The sequence below is a fragment of the Cuculus canorus genome, chromosome 2 (assembly GCF_017976375.1).
Source record: "Cuculus canorus isolate bCucCan1 chromosome 2, bCucCan1.pri, whole genome shotgun sequence".
NCBI lineage: Eukaryota > Metazoa > Chordata > Aves > Cuculiformes > Cuculidae > Cuculus > Cuculus canorus.
The window spans coordinates 58,763,396-58,783,440 of record NC_071402.1 but is presented as its reverse complement, the minus strand read 5'-3'; the positions used below and the strand labels follow the sequence as shown (position 1 = coordinate 58,783,440).

The following is a 20,045-nucleotide window of genomic DNA, read 5'->3' as shown; positions in this document are numbered from 1 at the left end:
GACGAACGTAAAAAATCTCCCATCCTCTCCTCTCCTCTCCTCTCCTCTCCTCTCCTCTCCTCTCCTCTCCTCTCCTCTCCTCTCCTCTCCTCTCCTCTCCTCTCCTCTCCTCTCCTCTCCTCTCCTCTCCTCTCCTCTCCCTCTCCTCTCCTCTCCCTCTCCTCTCCCTCTCCTCTCCCTCTCCTCTCCCTCTCCTCTCCCTCTCCTCTCCCTCTCCTCTCCCTCTCCTCTCCTCTCCTCTCCTCTCCTCTCCTCTCCTCTCCTCTCCTCCAGCACACTTACTACTAAAGAATATCTTGGTATTACATCAGGCAGCTTATAAAACCAGGCTGGGAAAGCCACCACCGGCAATACAAGCCGGGATACAAAACCGGGAACGCCGTTACACCTCCCGAATTCCGCCGCGGCCGGAGCACGGGCACCCGGCGCGCCCCTCACCGCACCGCCGACCGCGAAGGCGCGGAAGGGCAGAGGTTTTTACACCTCGTTACAGCTTTATGTTTTACTTCCAAAGGCTTCGGCTGAAGCTGCGTGAGAGCTATTTTAACGCACAGCGTCAAACCGAAGCGGCTGCGAGGGAGAGGTAGTTACAAGGACTGAGCGCTCTATCAAGCAGAGGCGGCGCGTCCCCGCGGTTTCCGAGCCGCAGGCGCCGCTCGGTATCGATTCCACGCTCCCAAAGTTGCTGCCCGCGGGAGAGGCGGCTCCCGCCCAGCCCCGCTCGCCGCCGCCGCCGCCACGGGGGCGACTCCCCGCGGCCCCTTCGCTCGCACCGAGAGCCCGCCCCTCCCCGCGGCCTCGGGGCAGCACCCGCTCGGCCCCGCCTCCCCCCGCCGCCCCCGCCGCTCCGGGCCCTGCCCCCGGGCTCGGCCGCCGGAGCCGGGAGCCGGGCTGGGCTGGGGAGCGGCTCGACGCAGCCGCAGGGAAGCGGAGCAGCGGGGAGCCCGCCCGCCCCCGGAGCGGAGCGCGGAGCATCGGCACATCCCCCCGCCGCCTCCTCCTCCCCTTCCCGCCCCTCCGGCGCGACATCCCTGCGAGTTCGCTTCGCCGCCGCGTCTCCCCCGCCATCCGCATCTGCCGGCGGAGGTCGAAGTTGCGGCCAGCCCGGGTGGGAAGGCGGCGGGGTAAGGGGACCGGAGCCGGACCCAGCCCGGACCACCCGAGCGGAGCTGCCGCCGCCCGCATCCCCCCCCGGCTCGGGGCTGGAGAGCCACGCCGCCCCGGCTCCCCGCGGTAAGGCTGGAGTCGCTCGGGGTCGCGGGGCGCGCCCGTCGTCGCCGCCGCCGAAACTTGAGTTCAAGTTGTGCGGCCCCGGGGCGGCGCGGAGGGCAACGCGGCGGCGGGCGGGCGCCCTCTGCTGGCCGCTCCGCGTCCCTCCCGGCGCGGGGGGCGGGCGCTCTGCCGCCACGGACGAACACGCCTTCGTGCCGCGGGCAGGACCGCGCCGCGGCTGGAGGTACGCGTCTGTCGGTGTGTTTATCCGTTGTTTTGAGCTCCGTCTAATTTTGGTAACGCCTTTCAGATTAATTTTCTCGGTATCGTCACGGGAAAACGTGCCCTAAGGCCTCGTAGTCGCGCAGCAAAAGGTGAACTGAAATACGCTTAAGTAGCCGGTACTGAACTGAAGTTGTCGGAGATACATTGTGGAACTTTGGAAATGGTTCTTTTTACTTAATTTCTATGAAAGAAAAGTTGTAAATTTTGACAATGCTTCTTTTTACTTCATTTCTATAAAAGCAAAGTTGTAAATTTTGAAAATGTTTCTTTTTACTTCATTTCTATAAAAGAATAGCTGTAAATTTTGAAAATGCTTCTTTTTACTTTATTTCTTTAAAAAAAAAAAAAGTTGTAATAACTCTCATCTTTCCCGAGAAGTTATCAATACTTTGTGATCTCTTAAAGTACTTTCGATGTTCTGACTCTTACAGAGCCTCAGAGAACTTTTGTTTGTTTCCACAGAGAGAACCAACTATGCGAAGTGGCAAGAAAACTGAAACTACTCTTTTAGCAGAAAAATGTTGGCTTTCTGCGCCTTTCACGTGTTTTCCGTTTGCTTCGTAATGGGAGGAGCAGGATTATCTGAATCACTGAGGCAAAGTTTGGGCATCGTTGGCTGAAGATAAGATGAAAGAAGACTTGAAAATATGTCAATATTCTCTGACTATTAATTCAGACATACGTTTCACAAGCAGAGGGGAATAGTGGGAAAAGCACTGCAGTTTCATCAAAAGGAGCTAATGGAGGACCTATGTTGATTTTAATTTTTTTATTAATTTTTTGCCTTCCTACTCTTCCATGAGTCCCAAAAGAGAAAGATGGAAAGACTGTGTATACAAGGTGAGATAGGGGAAGGCTGAAGGCAATAGCTTCAGTTAGGGAGCCTTTTTTCCAAGTGCTGGAAATTCCCTATTTCATCCAATACAACACATTGTTTCAAATAAATTATATAAATTTGTGATTAGTGGAGTGTTTGTCAGCTCTGGAGGTGGAATTTGACCTGATTGATAGCTTTTTGAAAAAGTGAATGTATGACTTTGATTCCTTTTTTCAAGTCAGGTTTTTCAAGTTGTCAAAGGAGAGTGTTTCAGTCTGTTACTGTGTATTGTCAACCTGTGTTTTATATGCATATCTTAGAGATTTTACTTTTTTTCTAATTTTAGTATTTATGCTGTAGTGTTGTGTTTGAGAAAAGTGTGAACAGACAAGGCTCCTGAGATTTAAGTTTTTGACAGCCTTGTTATTTCTATATGGCAGCTCAGATTGTAAGTAATCTGAGTATCTGTTAGAATGCACAGTACATGCTAAGTATTTTTTGCCTAAAAATATGCCTTAAGATGTTAATTTTTTTATTAATTGGAACAAAGTCTGATATCTGAACGCTGCTTAGCTAGGAAATGCATGCCTGGGGAAGAGGAGCTGTCTAATGGATCATGGCTCTGATGTTCACGGGGCATACTTTATTTCTAGCATTAATGATGTTTGCTGTCTTTACTTTTGAAGAATCTGTGAGCAATTACTCTGACTGGGTGACTTTCGTAGAAAATGTAGATCAATATGAAAAACAGCAACTTGAAGGTCTTAGTTCTGAGCAGAAGCTGAAAAAAACAGTTCTTCATCCAAGCTTGTATTTTGATGCTGAAGATGTCCCAGCACTAAGGCAGAAGGCTCATACGAGCCATTCTCATCTATTTAGGGCCATTAGAAGTGCAGTGACGGTTATGCTATCTAATCCATTATACTACCTACCTCCACCCAAGCATGTTGATTTTGCTGCGAAGTGGAATGAGATTTACGGTAACAATCTGCCAACTCTAGCATTTTATTGTTTGTTATGCCCCGAAGATAAAGCTGCGTTTGATTTTGCCCTAGAATATATGGATAGGATGTCTGGCTACGAGAACTGGTTGGTTGAGAATGCACCTGGAGATGAAGTGCCACTTGGTCACTCCCTAACAGGATTCGCCACTGCTTTTGACTTCCTGTATAATTCACTGGAAAATGAGAGAAGGCAAAAATACCTGGAGAAGATATGGTCTGTAAGTGAGGAAATGTATGAGTACTCAAAGATTCGTTCCTGGGGAAAGCAGCTTCTCCATAATCACCAAGCAACCAATATGCTTGCTTTGCTTATTGGGGCTTTAGTTGCAGGCGTAGACAAAGGAAATCAGGCAAATATTTGGAAGCACACTGTTGTTGAGGTGATGGAGAAAGCAATGTTTCTGCTCAATCATATTGTAGACGGTTCTCTGGATGAGGGAGTGGCTTATGGGAGTTACACATCCAAGTCAGTAACCCAGTATGTTTTCCTAGCCCAGCGCCACTTTGGTATTAACAACTTGGATAATAACTGGCTCAAAATGCACTTTTGGTTTTACTATGCCACCCTGTTACCGGGCTTTCAGAGGACTGTGGGCATAGCAGATTCTAATTACAACTGGTTTTATGGTCCTGAGAGCCAACTAGTTTTCTTGGATAAATTTATCATGAAGAATGGAGCTGGCAACTGGCTGGCACAGCAGATTAGAAAACATAGACCCAAGGACGGGCCAATGGTGCCGTCCACTGCACAGAGGTGGAGCACACTGCACACTGAATTTATATGGTATGCTGCTGAAATCAGTCCTCAGCCGCCTCCTGACTATGGTACTGCTAAAATGCACGTGTTTCCTAACTGGGGAGTAGTCACTTACGGGGCTGGATTGCCAAACAGTCAAACAAACACTTTTGTGTCCTTTAAGTCTGGAAAACTTGGTGGACGTGCTGTCTACGATATTGTTCACTTTCAACCATATGCCTGGATTGATGGGTGGAGAAGTTTCAATCCGGGACATGAACATCCTGATCAGAACTCTTTCACTTTTGCTCCCAATGGACAGGTGTTTGTGTCTGAGGCTCTTTATGGACCTAAACTCAGCCACCTGAACAATGTCTTGGTCTTCGCTCCATCTCCTACGAGCCAGTGCAACCAGCCTTGGGAGGGACAGCTTGGCGAGTGTGCCCAATGGCTGAAGTGGATTGGTGATGAGGTTGGAGACTCAGCTGGAGAAATTATAACAGCCTCCCAGGCTGGAGACATGATGTTTGTGAGTGGTGAGGCGGTATCTGCTTACACATCAGCAATGAAATTGAAAAGTGTGTATCGCATTTTGCTGCTCTTAAATTCTCAGACATTATTAGTAGTAGACCATATTGAGAAGGAGGAAGACTCTCCTGTTAATTCTGTCAGTGCCTTTTTTCATAACCTTGATATTGATTTTAAATACATACCGTATAAATTTAAGAACAAATACAATGGAGCTATGATGGATGTGTGGGATGCCCACTACAAGATGTTTTGGTTTGACCATCATGGGAGTAGTCCTGTTGCTAGGATACAGGAGGCAGAACAAGCTGCTGAATTCAAAAAACGATGGACTCAGTTTGTAAATGTTACCTTTCCAATGAAAAACACACTTACAAGGATTGTTTACCTTTTCTATGGCCCATACGTCAATGTTTCTAACTGCAGACTCATAGACAATGCAAAATCTGGATTTCAGATTTCACTCAGTGTCAACAACACTGAAAATACCATCTCTGTTGTGACTGAATATCAGAATTTAAAGACAAGATTCGATTATTTGGGATTTGGTGGTTTTGCCAAAGTAGTCCATGAAAACAAAGTGACTAAGTTTGCTCTAGGTACTGAATCTGTGGAAAAACGGATACAAAATATGAGGATAATTTTCCCGTTTGGATTCAAAGTAAACATAATTGCAGGTTTAGTTTTGGGTGTTAGTTTGATCATACTGGCTTTTCACTGGCGGTTTTACATATCCTTCAGTAAAATATTGCGTTGGATCCTGATACTGGTTGTTACACTGTGGATTATTGAATTGGTGGATGTGTGGAGCACGTGTACTCAGCCCATCTGTGCAAAATGGAACGGTGACATGACAAGACTAGAACATGATAAAAGCAATAAAGCCAAACAATTAGAAGGAAACCCTGTTGTTTTACCAGATGTTATCATTACTTCACTTCCCACTTCTGGTGCAGAAATTTTAAAACAGCTGTTTTTCAATAGCAGTGACTTCTTATACATCAGGATACCTACACCCTATCTTGAAATTCCTGAAACTGAATTTGGAATTAATTCCTTTGTAGATCCATGTGAATGGAAGGTTTCTCATGTCCAGAATGGTCATTTTCGTCTTATCCAAGGGTGGCTTCAATCTCTAGTTCGAGACACAAAGTTACATTTACAAAACATTCATTTATATGAAGCCAGCAAAAGTAAAATTGCTCAGCATTCTGCCATAAGCAAGGACAAAAAGAAAAGATCCAGAAAGAGAGAATCTTTGTCAGAGCAAAGAAGCAGGGCAAGAGGGAGTCAAGATAAAGATGCTGAATATATTAGAGAACTGAGAAGACATCTCAACTATTACCCGAATGCACGACCTGTGCTTAGTTTAAGTAGCGGGAGCTGGACACTAAAGCTTCCCTTCTTTCAGGAAATCCTAGGACCATCAATGAGAGCATTATATGTAGTAAGAGACCCACGGGCATGGATCTATTCAATGTTGTACAAGAATAAGCCAAGCCTTTATTCCTTGAAAAATGTTCCACAACACTTGGCTGCAATGTTTAAACTGCAGAACGGTAAAGGAAAATGTAGTTTAAATGAAGGCTATGCCTTTGAATATGAATCACTAAGAAAAGAACTTTCAAATTCAAATTCAAATGCTGTTTCTATATTGTCCTATTTATGGTTAGCAAACACAGCAGCAGCACTGAGAATAAATGGGGACTTGCTGCCAACAAACTATCAGTTGGTCAAGTTTGAAGATATTGTGAGCTTTCCTCAGAAGACGGCTGAAACAATTTTTGCCTTTCTTGGTATTCCTCTTTCTCCTGCTAGCTTAAACCAAATATTATTTGCCACTTCCACCAGTCTTTTCTATCTTCCTTATGAAGGGGAAATTTCACCAAGTAGCATTCATGCCTGGAAACAAAACATGCCCAATGAAGAGATTAGACAGATTGAAGATATCTGTTGTTCTCTAATGGACCACTTAGGATACCCAAAGTTTGTAGAGTAAATGCTGCCGGTCAGCAGAAATTTGCACTAACGATCTCTGGCTCCCGATTTGTGAATAAATATTAAAGAATTTTGTTTATTCTTGTAAAATGTGTACAGTGCTACTCTCAGAGAGATTATTTTAAGAAAAATGATAGTTGTTCCTGCAGCTGTGAGGTGGTTGTTTTGTTTTTTGTTTTGATGGAGTTTTTTTGTTTTGATATGTTTTTTAAAAGATGTTGCAACTACTTTTGCTGCCTTTCAAAAAAAAAACCTGTGTGAACCTTTGTAGAGCTACCAGCTGGGGACTCTATAGCTCAGGGGTTTAGTAATAGAATATGGAGCTTTTCACCTCTAGCTCAACAGCTTCACTCCAGCCCAAGTGGTCAATTCCTGAAAGTATTTACCATCTGATGATTGTATGACTGCTTATGTGAAATTCAACTGGTTAAACTAGTCCAGTTCCCAATGGTGATAATTAGCCCCTTTGGACAGGTTTACTAATGCATTTTGTCTGTTTCGCACTGGTCACTGTAGTGGTGCAAAATAAACATAAGCTTAGATTTAAGTCTGTTCAGCATCCCTTCAGCAGGAGGGAAGAGTCAGAACACATGAGTGAATCTAATTCCTTATTTACGGTCTCAACAGGCCCTGTCATTATAGAATATAGTTCCTTCAGCTCAGAAATGTGTCACTGAAGTTGGGGTTTGTGCTTTGACAAAAGAGGAGACTCGATCCTCCATGCCTGACAATGTGGTGCCCTTTGCGAGCCTGGAGTAGACTGTCACGAGAAAAAGAAATGGAACAAAGTCTAAGTAACCAACACGGTGTCCCAAATGAAGAGTTAAATTTGGAGAAGACTTTGTATAGTTTTGCCCTGCCTCAACCTAACTTAATTTTGAAGGTTGTTAATGTCTTGGCTCCTTGCTTTACCCTGTACCTCTTGTCTGAGAGGTTCTGCAAGGATTTTCACTCTTTGAGTGAGACTCTTCCATCCTTCCTTGTTTTAACACATTTCTCAGCTGATTATTGTGCATAGTTTCACCGAGACCAATGCAAATATTTGATGTCATTGTCAATGGTTTATTGTTGATGTCTGCTTAAAATGGCAATCTGAGATTAGAAGATTTTAAATAAATCCCCAAGTCTGTGTTACTGATGAATGTTTTGCCTTTCTGTGTAATGAATTTCTGAAGGACAACCATTGCTAACCTCAGGTCTTCTTTCAGAGAGCGGGGGAATCTGAAAATCACCCATCGCTCCGCCACCTGACATTTGAGTGATGTTTTGTTGCAGTAAACTATTTCCAAAGTTGTCTGATTTTTATCATGATTAGCGTTTCTTTAACATGGTACTGTAATATGATGTTGGTTTGGGAACAGATAAGCTTGATAGGATAGATGTGTCTTTGTCACAGCTTATTTTCTTCAGTCACACTCCTTGCTTATGCATGGCCATTAAGAAAATATTTTCCCATTTCCCAATTTAACTTGCTCAGCTTTCTTTGGAAACCTATGCATATTGTAAACGTCTGCAGACGTATAAATCAGATCACAAGGAGACATCTGTTTATTTTACCATCTGTTTTCTGTTACAACTGGAATTGTCTTGAAATATGCGTTAGTTGGTTTGTGGGAGGTGAGATCAGAGCTTTAGCTTCTTATATTAAAATATGTATATAATTACTGTTTATTTGGATGGTAAACATTAGTCGATGTCAATACAAATTACTGGTACCCTTGCTATTTTTTAATATAAAGGAGTTCTTGCCTTTCATTCCAGTCTTACTATTTTGCCCCTGCCTTACCCTGCTGTCTTGTCTCTCCCATACATATATTTCACATCCTTTGGAGCACATTGTGATATCTCATTATGACCTAGATAAAAGTAGCTTTCTTGGCCAGTCATTAGTATGTCAAAATAGGCCTCTAGCACAATAAAGCTATTGATATTTTGCGGTCTCACTAACCATAACTTAGCTGTCTTTTAGCAGTAGTTGCTTTTTCCCCCTTCAGTCCTAGATTTCACCCCTGACTAGGTGGAATGCCATATTAAAAGAAATGCTAAACAAGTTAATTTACTGACACGTTAGTGAAACTTTGGTTTTCAAGTATCATTCTTTCAAATTTGCTTCTCTCTGAAGCCACTTTTTATGTATGTTAAAAAAAGAAAAAAATTATTAATGTCTGTACAGTCTGTACTTGACAGAATAAGTTTCACCATTTGCTTTCTATTTCCAGGATTTACACTGTAGAATCAGAACAAATAAAAAGACTTTTCTGTGTCAGATGTTTTAGGGCAGCTGAAAGTAAGAATTAATACTGTGTATTTGTGGAAGTAGAAAGAGACCTTTAAATCCCTTCCTGAAATTGCCATGTGGAATGTCACAATAGCCTCTAAACCAACTTTCTATTTGTTGTTGAGGAGTTTGAGTGGACAGAATCATTTGTTGAGAGCATCATCTGTGCTGCTTTTGGAATACAGGTTATTCTATGCACTAAGCTCATAATAGCATTGTTACTATCATTAATTATATGCAAGATTTAGGAGCTATTTCTTTTGGGTACTGTACTTTCCCAGTTCAAAGAACACATAACCAGTTATTCGGATTTCATTGCATTGTATGTTCCTTATACAAATGTAAAAATGTAGAAGAAAACTCTGTTCATTGTTTTTAAATCTCGTGAGGGCAAGTGCGTTATAATCATTATGCTAAAAATATGTAAAAGGAAAAGTAGTGTCTTGGAAAACAACAGAGTAGAAATGCCTAAGTTATTGCAAGTCTCCAACTTTCAATCAAATAATCATTTTATTTAGTTTTAGATGATGTTACATGACCACTTGACCAAAGTTATTACTAAACAGGTAGAATCCCAGCTATGGGGCTGAATGACTTTGTGTTGAGATTGTGGCCTTCTACTTGTATGAATAGCAACCAAGACACAACAGAAAGCTGAATAAACATGCATATGGCTGATTAGAATGCCTGCTAAAAGATGCAGATCTGTGACTTTGTAGAATAAATTTCAGTGGCACCATCCATAAAACGACACTGGTGGTATGGAGAAGCAAGTGAGGTCTGGTGTTCAAAAACTAAAAAATACTTCTGATTTTCTGTATTAAAGGGTAAGTTTCAATTTTGTGTCTGTACTGATATTAAGTCAAATTGGTCATTAAAGAGATTTTCTTTTTTTCTTAAGCAAGTGTTCTTGTTCAGACTAATGTGGTTCTGTATATTAAGAATATGACTGCAATGTCATAATATGAAATGATTTTTATGGATATGCAGATTTATCCTCAAAATTCTGGTGTCACTATCATCCAGAGGAAGAATGGTCACTATATAGCCACAGACATTAACCTCCCCTTTCTCCATATAATAATGTTTAAGATTGTCAGTAAAATTTGAGAATTGTTAGACCTTTTTGGAAAGCATGTCTGTTCTGGTATTTTCTATTGAAAAGTGTTCTGGCGCTTTCAGTTACACTTACATAAATATGCTCATGAAAACTAGTCTCAGTACTTTATTTAACTTATCTTTTTCTCCCCCTGTTAAATGTTGAAAATTATTTGTACTATATTGTAGCTTGAACTAATTATGAGTCAGCTGACGTATTTTTAAAAAGCAGGCTTTATTTAAATGCATGTATTTCTGAATCATGTTTGGAAGCCCAAGAAAACTAAACGCCAAAGAAAACATTTCAGTTATTTGCTTACTTTGTAACTAAGTGACATTGACCCCGGGGAGATGCACATGGCTTTTGGCATTCAGCGTTCTGTCAAATCGCATGAATCTATAGTCTCTGAGCATATCTAAGTGCCTGTATTGCTCCCAGTAGTTTTTTTCCAGGAGCAGTGTCTGTGGAGACGACCCTTGTTATCATGGTCGGATTGGTTCCTTTCACCTTCTCAGCATGCAGTCAGCATGCAGTCCTCATTGGATTTGTGTTTGAGCAGTTAATTTGCCAGATCCAGGGCTGAATTTCTGTACAAGATCCTCAATTATATGTAAAATATGAGGCACAACTCATATGACAGTGTAATACTATTCTGATGGTGCTGGAACGCAAATCAAACAAAACATACACTTTAGGTTTTATGAAATTATTGGTAACTGACTTGTAAAGCTACAGTCATGGATCATATTTTTTTTTTGAAACTGTAGAAATGGTTTCAGTTGCTCTTGAAATTTAATGATGTGACTGCTAGGGGAGTCCTGGCTTCACCTGACAGTTAATTATTTCTGTTATTAGTCTTAGACACACTATTTATTTGATGAACGTGAACTTTCATAATCTACTGTAGAATACTGCATTTGCTGAAAATATTTGAATTGCACAATTTGAGAATAAGGATAAAAATATGTTAGCTTAATATTTTTGTAAGTTACAAAAGTTACCCCCTTTGCAAATGGCCTATGTTTTGGGTTCCATATGTTGGAATATTTTATAATTAGAAACTGTGATATTTATTTAGTTGACTTAGAAGTAATTTATCAGAATTGTTTCTTTTTAGTTACACATAAAGAGATTATGTACTAGATCTTAACTCTTCTATGAACAGGACATCATAAACATTCCTTCCTTTGTCCAGACTACCTTTTAGCTTTGATTCAGACTAAAGTCTTTCTTTAAATCTCACCATAAATGTAGTGGTCTTTTGAGTGAGGAGTTTGTCTGAGGACTCTATATAAAAGTCTCAAATCCCATTTCATTGCATTTCAGTGTGCAATATTATGGACTATGAGTGACGGATCAAATCTCCAAATTGTGAGCTCTTCAGAACTGGGCCATAAGTCGAATGATGCCTTGCTGACTTCAATAACTGCTTTGCCATTGACTTCAACAGAACCAAAATATTATCTGCTATCGTGAAACTGTTGTCATCTAGTTCGCCTGAATATTCCAAAACAGCAGAAATTACAGCAAGTAAATACCTGAAAAATGATCATGAAAGATTACTGTTCTTGTTATTTGATGAAAAAAGAAAATGCATTATAATAACATAAAAAATATAAATTGGTCTGTAGCCCTTATCAAACCTACCTGCAGGCTGTCTGATAAATTTATAAACTCATAAGAGAAAGTACAGAAACAAACAGCTATTCAAAGTAATGTACAAAGCAGTTTCAAATGTCAGAACTTTGATTTTCTTTATTGAGGAGAAATTTGCTGATATGTGATCTACATTATTCCACAAAGGATGTGAATGGGTAATCTTTTGCTCTCTCAAAATACTAAATAATGGCAAAGTGCTGTTTCACATTACTGAAATTATACTCTTCGAAATTAAATAATACATCTTTTGAGCTGACAATATGCTGAGAGCTATATGTGATGTAGGAGAACAAAGACAGTCTGATTTCATTCACACCTGTCTAACAGAAAAATTTCTGAAAGAGTCTTCATTTATGCTGGAATAAACTCAACATTTAGTTTACTGTCTTCACTGAGAAAGGTATCGTAGTGTTTAAGAGCGTGAACTGAATTAATCTTTCTCACATTAGGTAATTTAGCTTTTACACCTAAGTAAGGAGCCTTGTCAATCTAAAATCAATGGAAAGTGAGTGTCACCTTCAAAAGTAAATCAGACATAGCTTACCTCTTTGTAAATCCTCAAAAGTCAAGGGTGACTTACTTAGATGTCCACTGAAAGACCTCAAATTAAGTAGGGTGAATTTGGCTTTAAAGATGTATCGTCTGTGTCTGAGCTGTTCTAATGCATACACTGTCAAAACAAATTTTTATGAAACATCCTGCATAAAATAAAATAATTCTTAGTAAAATAGTACTTGTGTGTTATACTTTTTTCTTCTTAAATTATTCCACCACTTATATCAGAAACTTTGTAATGTTGTCAAGTGTATGTATTTAAATTTTTTAAATATTGCTGGTTTTATTTGTTTTGAATAAGGGACCCATTGTTATCTTTCAGAAAGTATTGATGGCAAGACTGGATTCTGTCTTGCCTCAGATGCACAGTGAGTATGTTTGCTGGTAAGTAAAAAACCACAAAATAGCTATATTCACAGAATAAAAAGGGGGCTTTGCTACTTAGTTCCTGGAAACTGAACAGCTGGTGTAATCCATAATTTTTAAGTTACTTAGTCTATAAACACTAGCTATACGTAAAGTGCATATTTAGAACAGTTCCTCTTCTAATTCCTGAACTATACCTAGGAATTTTTTCAGAGACTGGTTTCTGGCCCAGAGACTATCCTAACAAATTACCAGTGTAGGTAAGTTCCAGCAGCCATGAATGTTCTCTACTGTGTTTCATTTTTTTCTTTAAAAGGCACATAAACAAGTTAACTGGAATAGCTACAGCCTTCTGGATCTCTCTTACTGAATGTGGGCTGGCACAGGCAGATGCAGAGGTACAGGTAGTTCAGTATCCGTATTACTGCAACAGTGCATCTGTGCTGCAACTAGTTTTCTGCAGAAGAGCTTTGCAGGTTTAACTAACTGATTTTTTTGTTATTATTGTTCATTTAATTTAGCGGAAGGTGCTTAGGATATTCGTCAAACATAAGAGCAAGAAGATCTGGTTCTCTCCTGTGAACTTCAGCATGTTGTAAAGCAAAGGTTTACGTGTTTTTAAGTCTTGATAATATTTAGCTGTTAAATAGGTTTAATAATTTTTTGGAGGGGGTTGCTTTGTTTTGTTTTCATGTTTTTGGGGGGTTTTGTTGTTGAGTTTGGGGTTTTTTTAGGGGGGAGGTTGGGGGTTTTAGCCCTGTGACTTCTCCGTTAGTGGCTGCTGAATTATTTTGCAGTTGGTGGGCAGTATGTGATTTTCCTTCGTACCTCATCCTAGGTCTTGTCACTGTGCTCTCACAAGTAATTTTTTTTTAACCTGAATCTAGAGCCCAACTTTGGCTTTTGGGGCAGTTGTGTGGAAAACGCCTGTTCTGATAAAAGCAACAAGATGTGGTGTAAACAAATGTTGCTGTCTATTGCAAATTCTTTGACAGTATTTGTCTTCAGCTATTTTCCGAAAGATTATTTAAAGTGTATAAATCCAACGTATGAAGCTTAGAGGAAACTAATACCAAGAATGTAATAAAAGGCAAGCTGTCAGGGGTAATAAATGCATGCTTGTTTTTGTGAAAGCATAAGTATTTTCACTCTTAATTGCTTTTCTAAGAGAGAGGTTGCTTTCATTTTCTTAGGAGCTTTTATAGACGTTTTTATGTTTCCATCCTACAGCTTGCCTAGAAATATGTTTTATACTATGTTTTCTGAATCTTTGTTTGAAACGTTAGTTTTGTTATATTTTCTTGAACCTTCTGTTGTGTTTCAGGATGTTCCAGTCTCTTTTTTTCATAAATTACATCCTAGCGATGCCACTTGATTTCAAGAAATGTAATCTCAGACCTGGAGAGGACTATGATAGGGACACAGAAATGAACTGAGAAACGGGAGAAACAAAATGTTTTGCCACTAAAGAGAACAGAGTTGAAAGCGTGTGTTGGAATATTTAGGTCTTAATGAGCTGCCATATCATGCACTATGAATGCCTGAACAATAGACTTTATTATTCACTCTAACTGATCAGTTGAACATTGTCTGTTTCAAGCTACACTAAGAGTACTCACAGAACTGTACATCTATAAAGAACTTTTGTTTGGATGTATTTTGATTTTTTTTTTCCTTCAAAGCAATGCTATTTTTTAGTACTCCCAAGCTGTGTTAATTTCTACCTTGACAGTTGTTACCCAGTGTAGCTCTCTAACAACATCATTGGCAGCAAAAGATGCTTTTAAATGAGAGGATGCAGCTTTACCTGCTGGGTATAAGTTAAATATTGATGATTTCTCACTGCCAGCATCCTTTAGTAACGCATTTGAAAGAGAGGTTGACTTCTGTAATAAAGAATAGTTTTACATTAAAGAACTGACTGCACTGTTGCGAAACAAAATAGAGGTGATGTGAAAACATGCATATTATAGATAGTCAGAATACTATCAGTTAGTAATGATTAAGCAAGTCTCATAATCAGATTTTTAAAAGTATGGATCTATCTCTTAACAATTCCTTAGCCTAATTAATCTAATTACTAACCTTTAGAAACATCTTTAATTGCAAGCTAGGTTAAGACAAATTTCCTTCCATTTGGTGAAAGAAAAAAAGCAAGCCTACATGAAGATAACCTGGCTTTGTAGATATACTAGGAATTTTTTAAGCTACTGCCACTTCACGGTATGTCTGTACCTCTAAATTGCTCCAGGGTGCATTTGCAAATCTTACATAATGAATGATCCTGTTGACTTCAGTGTAAAGAAACTTACGTATTTATATTCCATCTTTCTCTGATAGCCATGCCTTAATACCTTTAACACATGAAGTCAATGGAATAACTAGTAATGAGCCAGAACAGATAATAAACAAAGAGCTCGATATTCATTGTTCACAGAATGCTGAAAGTGTTTCCTAGCAATCTACTTCATCTGCATTTAGTTCAGTTGGCTGTGCATAGCAACAGACTCATAACATCCTTTGCAGAATCTTCCTTAAGAAGTTTATAACATAAAGGTACAGTTTTAAACAGCTAATATATATACCATTGCTTTAATGCCTCTGAAATTAATCTAGGGGCAATTTTCTTTTTGATTTATAGTTGCTAGGAAAATGAAAGAAAAATATTTTCATGCCCTTTAAAGTTAAATGTAAATACATAAATAATTTATAAGATAAAGGCATTCAGCTGCTATTAAAATTTTGGAAGAAAACATCTATAGGTCAGTCTACCAGAACCACCATAAAGTGTGTTGTTAAATTATTACTGCTCATGCTCTATAACATATCCCACAAAACAGGTACAAATATGACCAGTTTGCTTTTGTTGGACTTGTGAAACAGAATGAGCTAGATACACAAACAACATTTGAATAAAAGAGAATGAAAAAACCTTGTGAAAAGATAGTCTTATCCATATTTAGATACCTTGCAGTTACTCTTGTACTTACTGGCTTTTATTTCCTGTTATCAACAGATTTAGTAACTCAGTTTTGGATTTATTTTTGATATTTTTACAGGTGTATTATTAGTAGGAAGCATGGGAGCACTGGGAGAAGTAGTCCAGAATTTAAAAAATCTTATAGTCTAAATGGTAAATAACTATTAGAATCTAATAGTTATTATATATTTTAGAGATTAAAAGGCCAGTAACTTACATGAGACTTATAGATAATTCTGTGGGTGCACTGAAAGTTGAATTTAAATAGCCCAAATCTCAGTATGCTCCAAGGACTTACACAGAACTCATCCTTAAACATAGTCATTTGCAGTATAGAATCATGGAATCGTTTAGGTTCAAAATGACCTATAAGATCATCGAGTCCAACCATAAACCTAACACTGCCAAGTCTGCTGCTAAACCATATACCCAAGCACCACATCTACATGTCTTTTAAATACTGCCAGGGATGTTGATTTAACCATTTCTCTTGACAGCCTGCTGGCAGCCCTTTTGGTGAATAATTTTTTTCTGATATCCAATCTAAACCACCCTTGACACAGCTTGAAGCCATTTCCTCTCTTCCTATCACTTGGGAAAAGAGACCAACACCCCTCTTGCTACAAACCTTCTTTCAGTTAGTTGTAAAGAGCGATAGAGCCATAAGGTCTTCCCTCAGCCTCTTTTTCTCCAGACTAAACAACCCCAGGTCCTTCAGCCACTCCTGTTAAGACTTATTTGAATGTGCTTCAGCACCTCAGGGTCTTTCTTGGAGAGAGGATCTTCAAGGATTTTGGCTAAGATCAAGTGTAGTATAGTGTAGTGTATATGTTGTGCATGCAAATCATAAAATTCATACTTTCTAACTTTGGGAGAGAGTCCAAAGGGTGGAAAGCAAGCAATGTGGAACTAAATCTTCCACAGAAAATGTATGCAGTGAAATGCAGAGAGATTTTACAGTGATGAAGACTCAACAAATACACTGAATTTGCTATCACTTTAAACTCCAATATATGAAACTTACTGAATGTTTAGGTTGTTGACTATGTTTTCCTTGGAAATCATAGAATTGTAGAATAGTTTGAATTGGAAGGGACCTTAAAGATCATCTAGTTCCAAATCCCCTGTGATGGGAAAGGACAAGTCTCACTAGATCAGGCTGCCCAAGGCTCCATCCAACCTGGCCTTGAAAACTTTCAGGGATGGGGCATCCACAACTTCCCTGGGCAACCTGTGCCAGTGCCTCACCACTCTCACAGTGAAAAAATTCCTCCTTATGTCTAGTTTAAATCTGCCCCTCTCCAGTTTAAACCTATGGCCCCTAGACCTATCACTACATGCCCATGTAAAAGTCCCTCCCCAGCTTTATTGTAGTCCCCCTTCAGGTACTGGAAGGTCACTATAAGGTCTCCTCAGAGCCCTCTCTTCTCCAGCCTGAACAGCCCCAAGTCTCTCAGCCTGTCTTCATAGCAGAGGTGCTCCAGCCTGGAGCCTGTGGACTTGTTCCAGCAGTTCCATTTCTTTCTCATGTTGAGGATTCCAGAACTGGACACAGTATTCCAGATGAGTTCTCACAAGAGAAGAATAGAGGGGTAGAATCACCTCCCTCAACCTACTGGCCACACTTCTTTTGATGCAACCAGGATACGTTTGTATTCTGGGCTGTGAGCGCACATTGCTGGCTCATATCGAGCTTCTCATCAACCAGCACCCCCAAGTCTTTCTCTGCAGGGCTGCTCTCAATCGCATTATCCCCCATCCTATATTGAAACCGCGGATTGCCCTGACCCAGGTGTAGGACCTTGTATTTGGCCTTGTTGAACCTCGTAAAGTTCACACAGGCCCACTTCTCCAGACTGTCCAGGTACCTCTGGATGACATCCCATCCTTCCGGTGTGGCAACTGCACCACTCAGCTTGGTGTCATCTGCAAACTTGCAGAGGGTGCCCTCGATCTCTCTGTCTATATCATTGATGAAGATATTAAACAACACTTGTCCCAGTATAGACCCCTGAGGGACGCCACTTGTCATGGATCTCCATCTGGACATTGAACCGTTGACCAATCCTCTCTGAATACGACCTTCCAACCAATTTCTTATCCACAGAACAGTCCACCCATCAAATCTGTGTCTCTCCAATTTAGAGAGAAAGATGTTGTGGGGGACCATGTCAAAGGCTTTACAGAAGTCCAGATGGATCACATCCATTGATTTTCCCATGTCCACCGCTGTGGTTACCCCATCATAGAAAGCCACTAGGGTTTGCCACTGGTTAAGCCATGAGGGCTGCCATTTATCACCTCCCTGTCATCCATGTGCTTTAGCATGGCTTCTAGGAGGATCTGTTCCATGATCTTTCCAGGCTCAGAGGTGAGGCTGACAAGTTGGTAATTACCAGGTAATTACCAGTCACCTTTTCTACACTTTTTAAAATGGGGACAATGTTACCCTTCTTCCTTCTGCTTGCTATGACTTTTCAAATATTATGGAGAGTGGCTTTACAGAAGTCCATACAGATTACATCCTTTGCTTTTTTCGTGTCCAGTGATGTGGTTACCCCATCACGGAAAGCCACTAGGTTGGTCAGGCAGGACTTGCCCTTGCTGAAGCCACGATAGCTGTCTTGAATTCCGTCCTTATCCTCCGTGTGCTTTAGCATAGGTTCTAGGAGGGTCTGTTCGATGAGGTGAGGCTGAAAAGTTGGCAGTTCCCAGGGTCATCTTAATGCCCTTTTTAAAATGGGCATCATGTTGCGCTTCCAGTCACCAGTTCCTCTGACTACCATGACTTTTCAAATATTATGGAGAGTGGCTTGGCAACTACGTCAGCCAATTCCCTCAGGGTTCTGGGAGACTTATAAATCATAGAATCATAGAATCACTAGGTTGGAAGGGACCCACTGCGTCACTGAGTCCAACCATTCCTAACACTCCCTAAACCATGACCCTCAGCACCTCGTCCACCAGTCCCTTAAACACCTCCAAGGAAGGTGACTCAACCACCTCCCTGGGCAGCCTGTTAATGTTCAGGTTCCTCAGGTGGTCACAAACCTGATCCTCCCCTACAGTGGGAGGGGCTTTACCCCCGTCACCATCTTGTTGTCCATTGACTCAGGAGGGCTGATGTGAAAAGTTGTCAGTGAATACTGAGGCAAAAAGTTGTTGAGTACGTCAGCCTTCTCCTTGTCTGTTGGTACAAGGTCACTATTTTCATCCATCAGTGGGGGTACGTTCTCTTTAACCTTCCTCTTCTGTCTGATGTACCTGTAGAAGCCCTTCTTGTTAGTCTTTACTTCCCTTGCCAAGTTCAGCTCCAGCTGTGCCTTGGCCTTCCTGACCCCATCCCTGCACAACCGGGCAGTGTCCCTTTACTCTTCCCATGTTCCCTGTCCCTGCTTGCACTGCCTGTGCAGTTCCCTCTTGGTCTTCAGTTTGACCAGCAGGTCTCGACTCAGCCACACTGGTCTCCTTCCTTCCCTGACTGATTTCCTACATATGGGGACTGAGCGCTCTTGTGCGTCATGGAAAGCATCCTTAAATATTTGCCAGCTCTAATGAAGCACTTCTTTTTTGCTGGTGTAGATTTTTAGCTGAAAGTGTTCCAAGACTGACCGTTCTTTTTTCCTTTTAGATTTTTATGCTGTGTAGTTTCTTTCTAAGACTTTTGTCTATTATAGAAAGATATATTTGTTTATCAAGAGTGAATTTGATGAACTGTTTCATTATTTTTTCCTTCTGTTGCTTTAAAAATAGGATACTTTCAGGCATTTTGTGAAGAAATCAGAATTTCTCAAAGTCACAAATTAGAGGAAATACTCAGAATATAACTGTGGTTGCCAACTACAACAAACACTTCAAAATGTCTTCTTATAACAAAAATACATTAAGAATTTGACCTTATTGTCTTTACAGCAAATTTATTCATATAATTGTATCAGTTACCTTGAAATTATTCCCATTTTTATTTAAAATTTAAAAAAATTACTTCATAAAAAATGCACATTATTTACTACTACTACTACTACTACTACTACTACTACTAATTCTTAACTGAAAGTCTATGATAGGCTGAATCTGCAATAACTCTTGCACCCTTTGTGATTTCAGCCAATAATGACAATAATGGCCAACAACTTAATGGGGTTCTTGCTGTAAGGCAAAATCCATTCTCAGCATTTAGAACACTGAAAAACACATAAAAAAATTAGTTTAAAAATGTTTTATAGTATTTTATTCTTGCAGTTCTCATTTATGAGTGAAGGTTGAATATTGTGCTTTCATTTTGATAGAAAAATGCACTCATATAAGTAAGTTCACCTGTAAATTATTTTACCTGTACCCCTCCAATATTTGGTGATAGATTTCTGATAGAGCTACTCTTTTATTCTTTCAATATCATTTAAATTTGGTCAATTGGCCAGAGGGTCTTGAATTTAAATGAACAGGAGTTTAACAGGAGATTGTCTTTAGCATATGGCTTTACTGGTTAGATACCTTTTGACTTGGAGTTACAAGTGTACTTCTCCAA

The 20,045-nt window shown here is 40.2% G+C and overlaps 1 protein-coding gene across 5 annotated transcripts; it reads left to right on the top strand.

The window, feature by feature from the left end:
* Nucleotides 1-1,093: 1,093 nt before the first annotated feature.
* DSEL (dermatan sulfate epimerase like) lies at nt 1,094-13,242 on the top strand. 5 transcript variants are annotated; one of them, XM_054059574.1, is made up of 3 exons: nt 1,318-1,456; nt 1,960-2,337; nt 3,370-13,242. In XM_054059574.1, exons 2-3 carry the CDS (start codon nt 2,316-2,318, stop codon nt 6,579-6,581), a joined length of 3,234 nt encoding a protein of 1,077 aa, XP_053915549.1. In that variant the 5' UTR covers nt 1,318-1,456; nt 1,960-2,315; the 3' UTR covers nt 6,582-13,242. The 5 variants fall into 5 exon arrangements, with proteins under 5 accessions (XP_053915546.1, XP_053915549.1, XP_053915545.1 ...); XM_054059571.1 differs by lacking the exon at nt 1,318-1,456 and adding an exon at nt 1,094-1,233 and having other exon boundaries at nt 1,960-13,240; XM_054059570.1 differs by having other exon boundaries at nt 1,960-13,240.
* Nucleotides 13,243-20,045: the final 6,803 nt, after the last annotated feature.

Excerpts from the sequence above, each read along its gene's own strand:
- DSEL (XM_054059571.1), top strand. The coding sequence starts at position 2,931 with ATGGCTCTGATGTTCACGGGGCATACTTTATTTCTAGCATTAATGATG.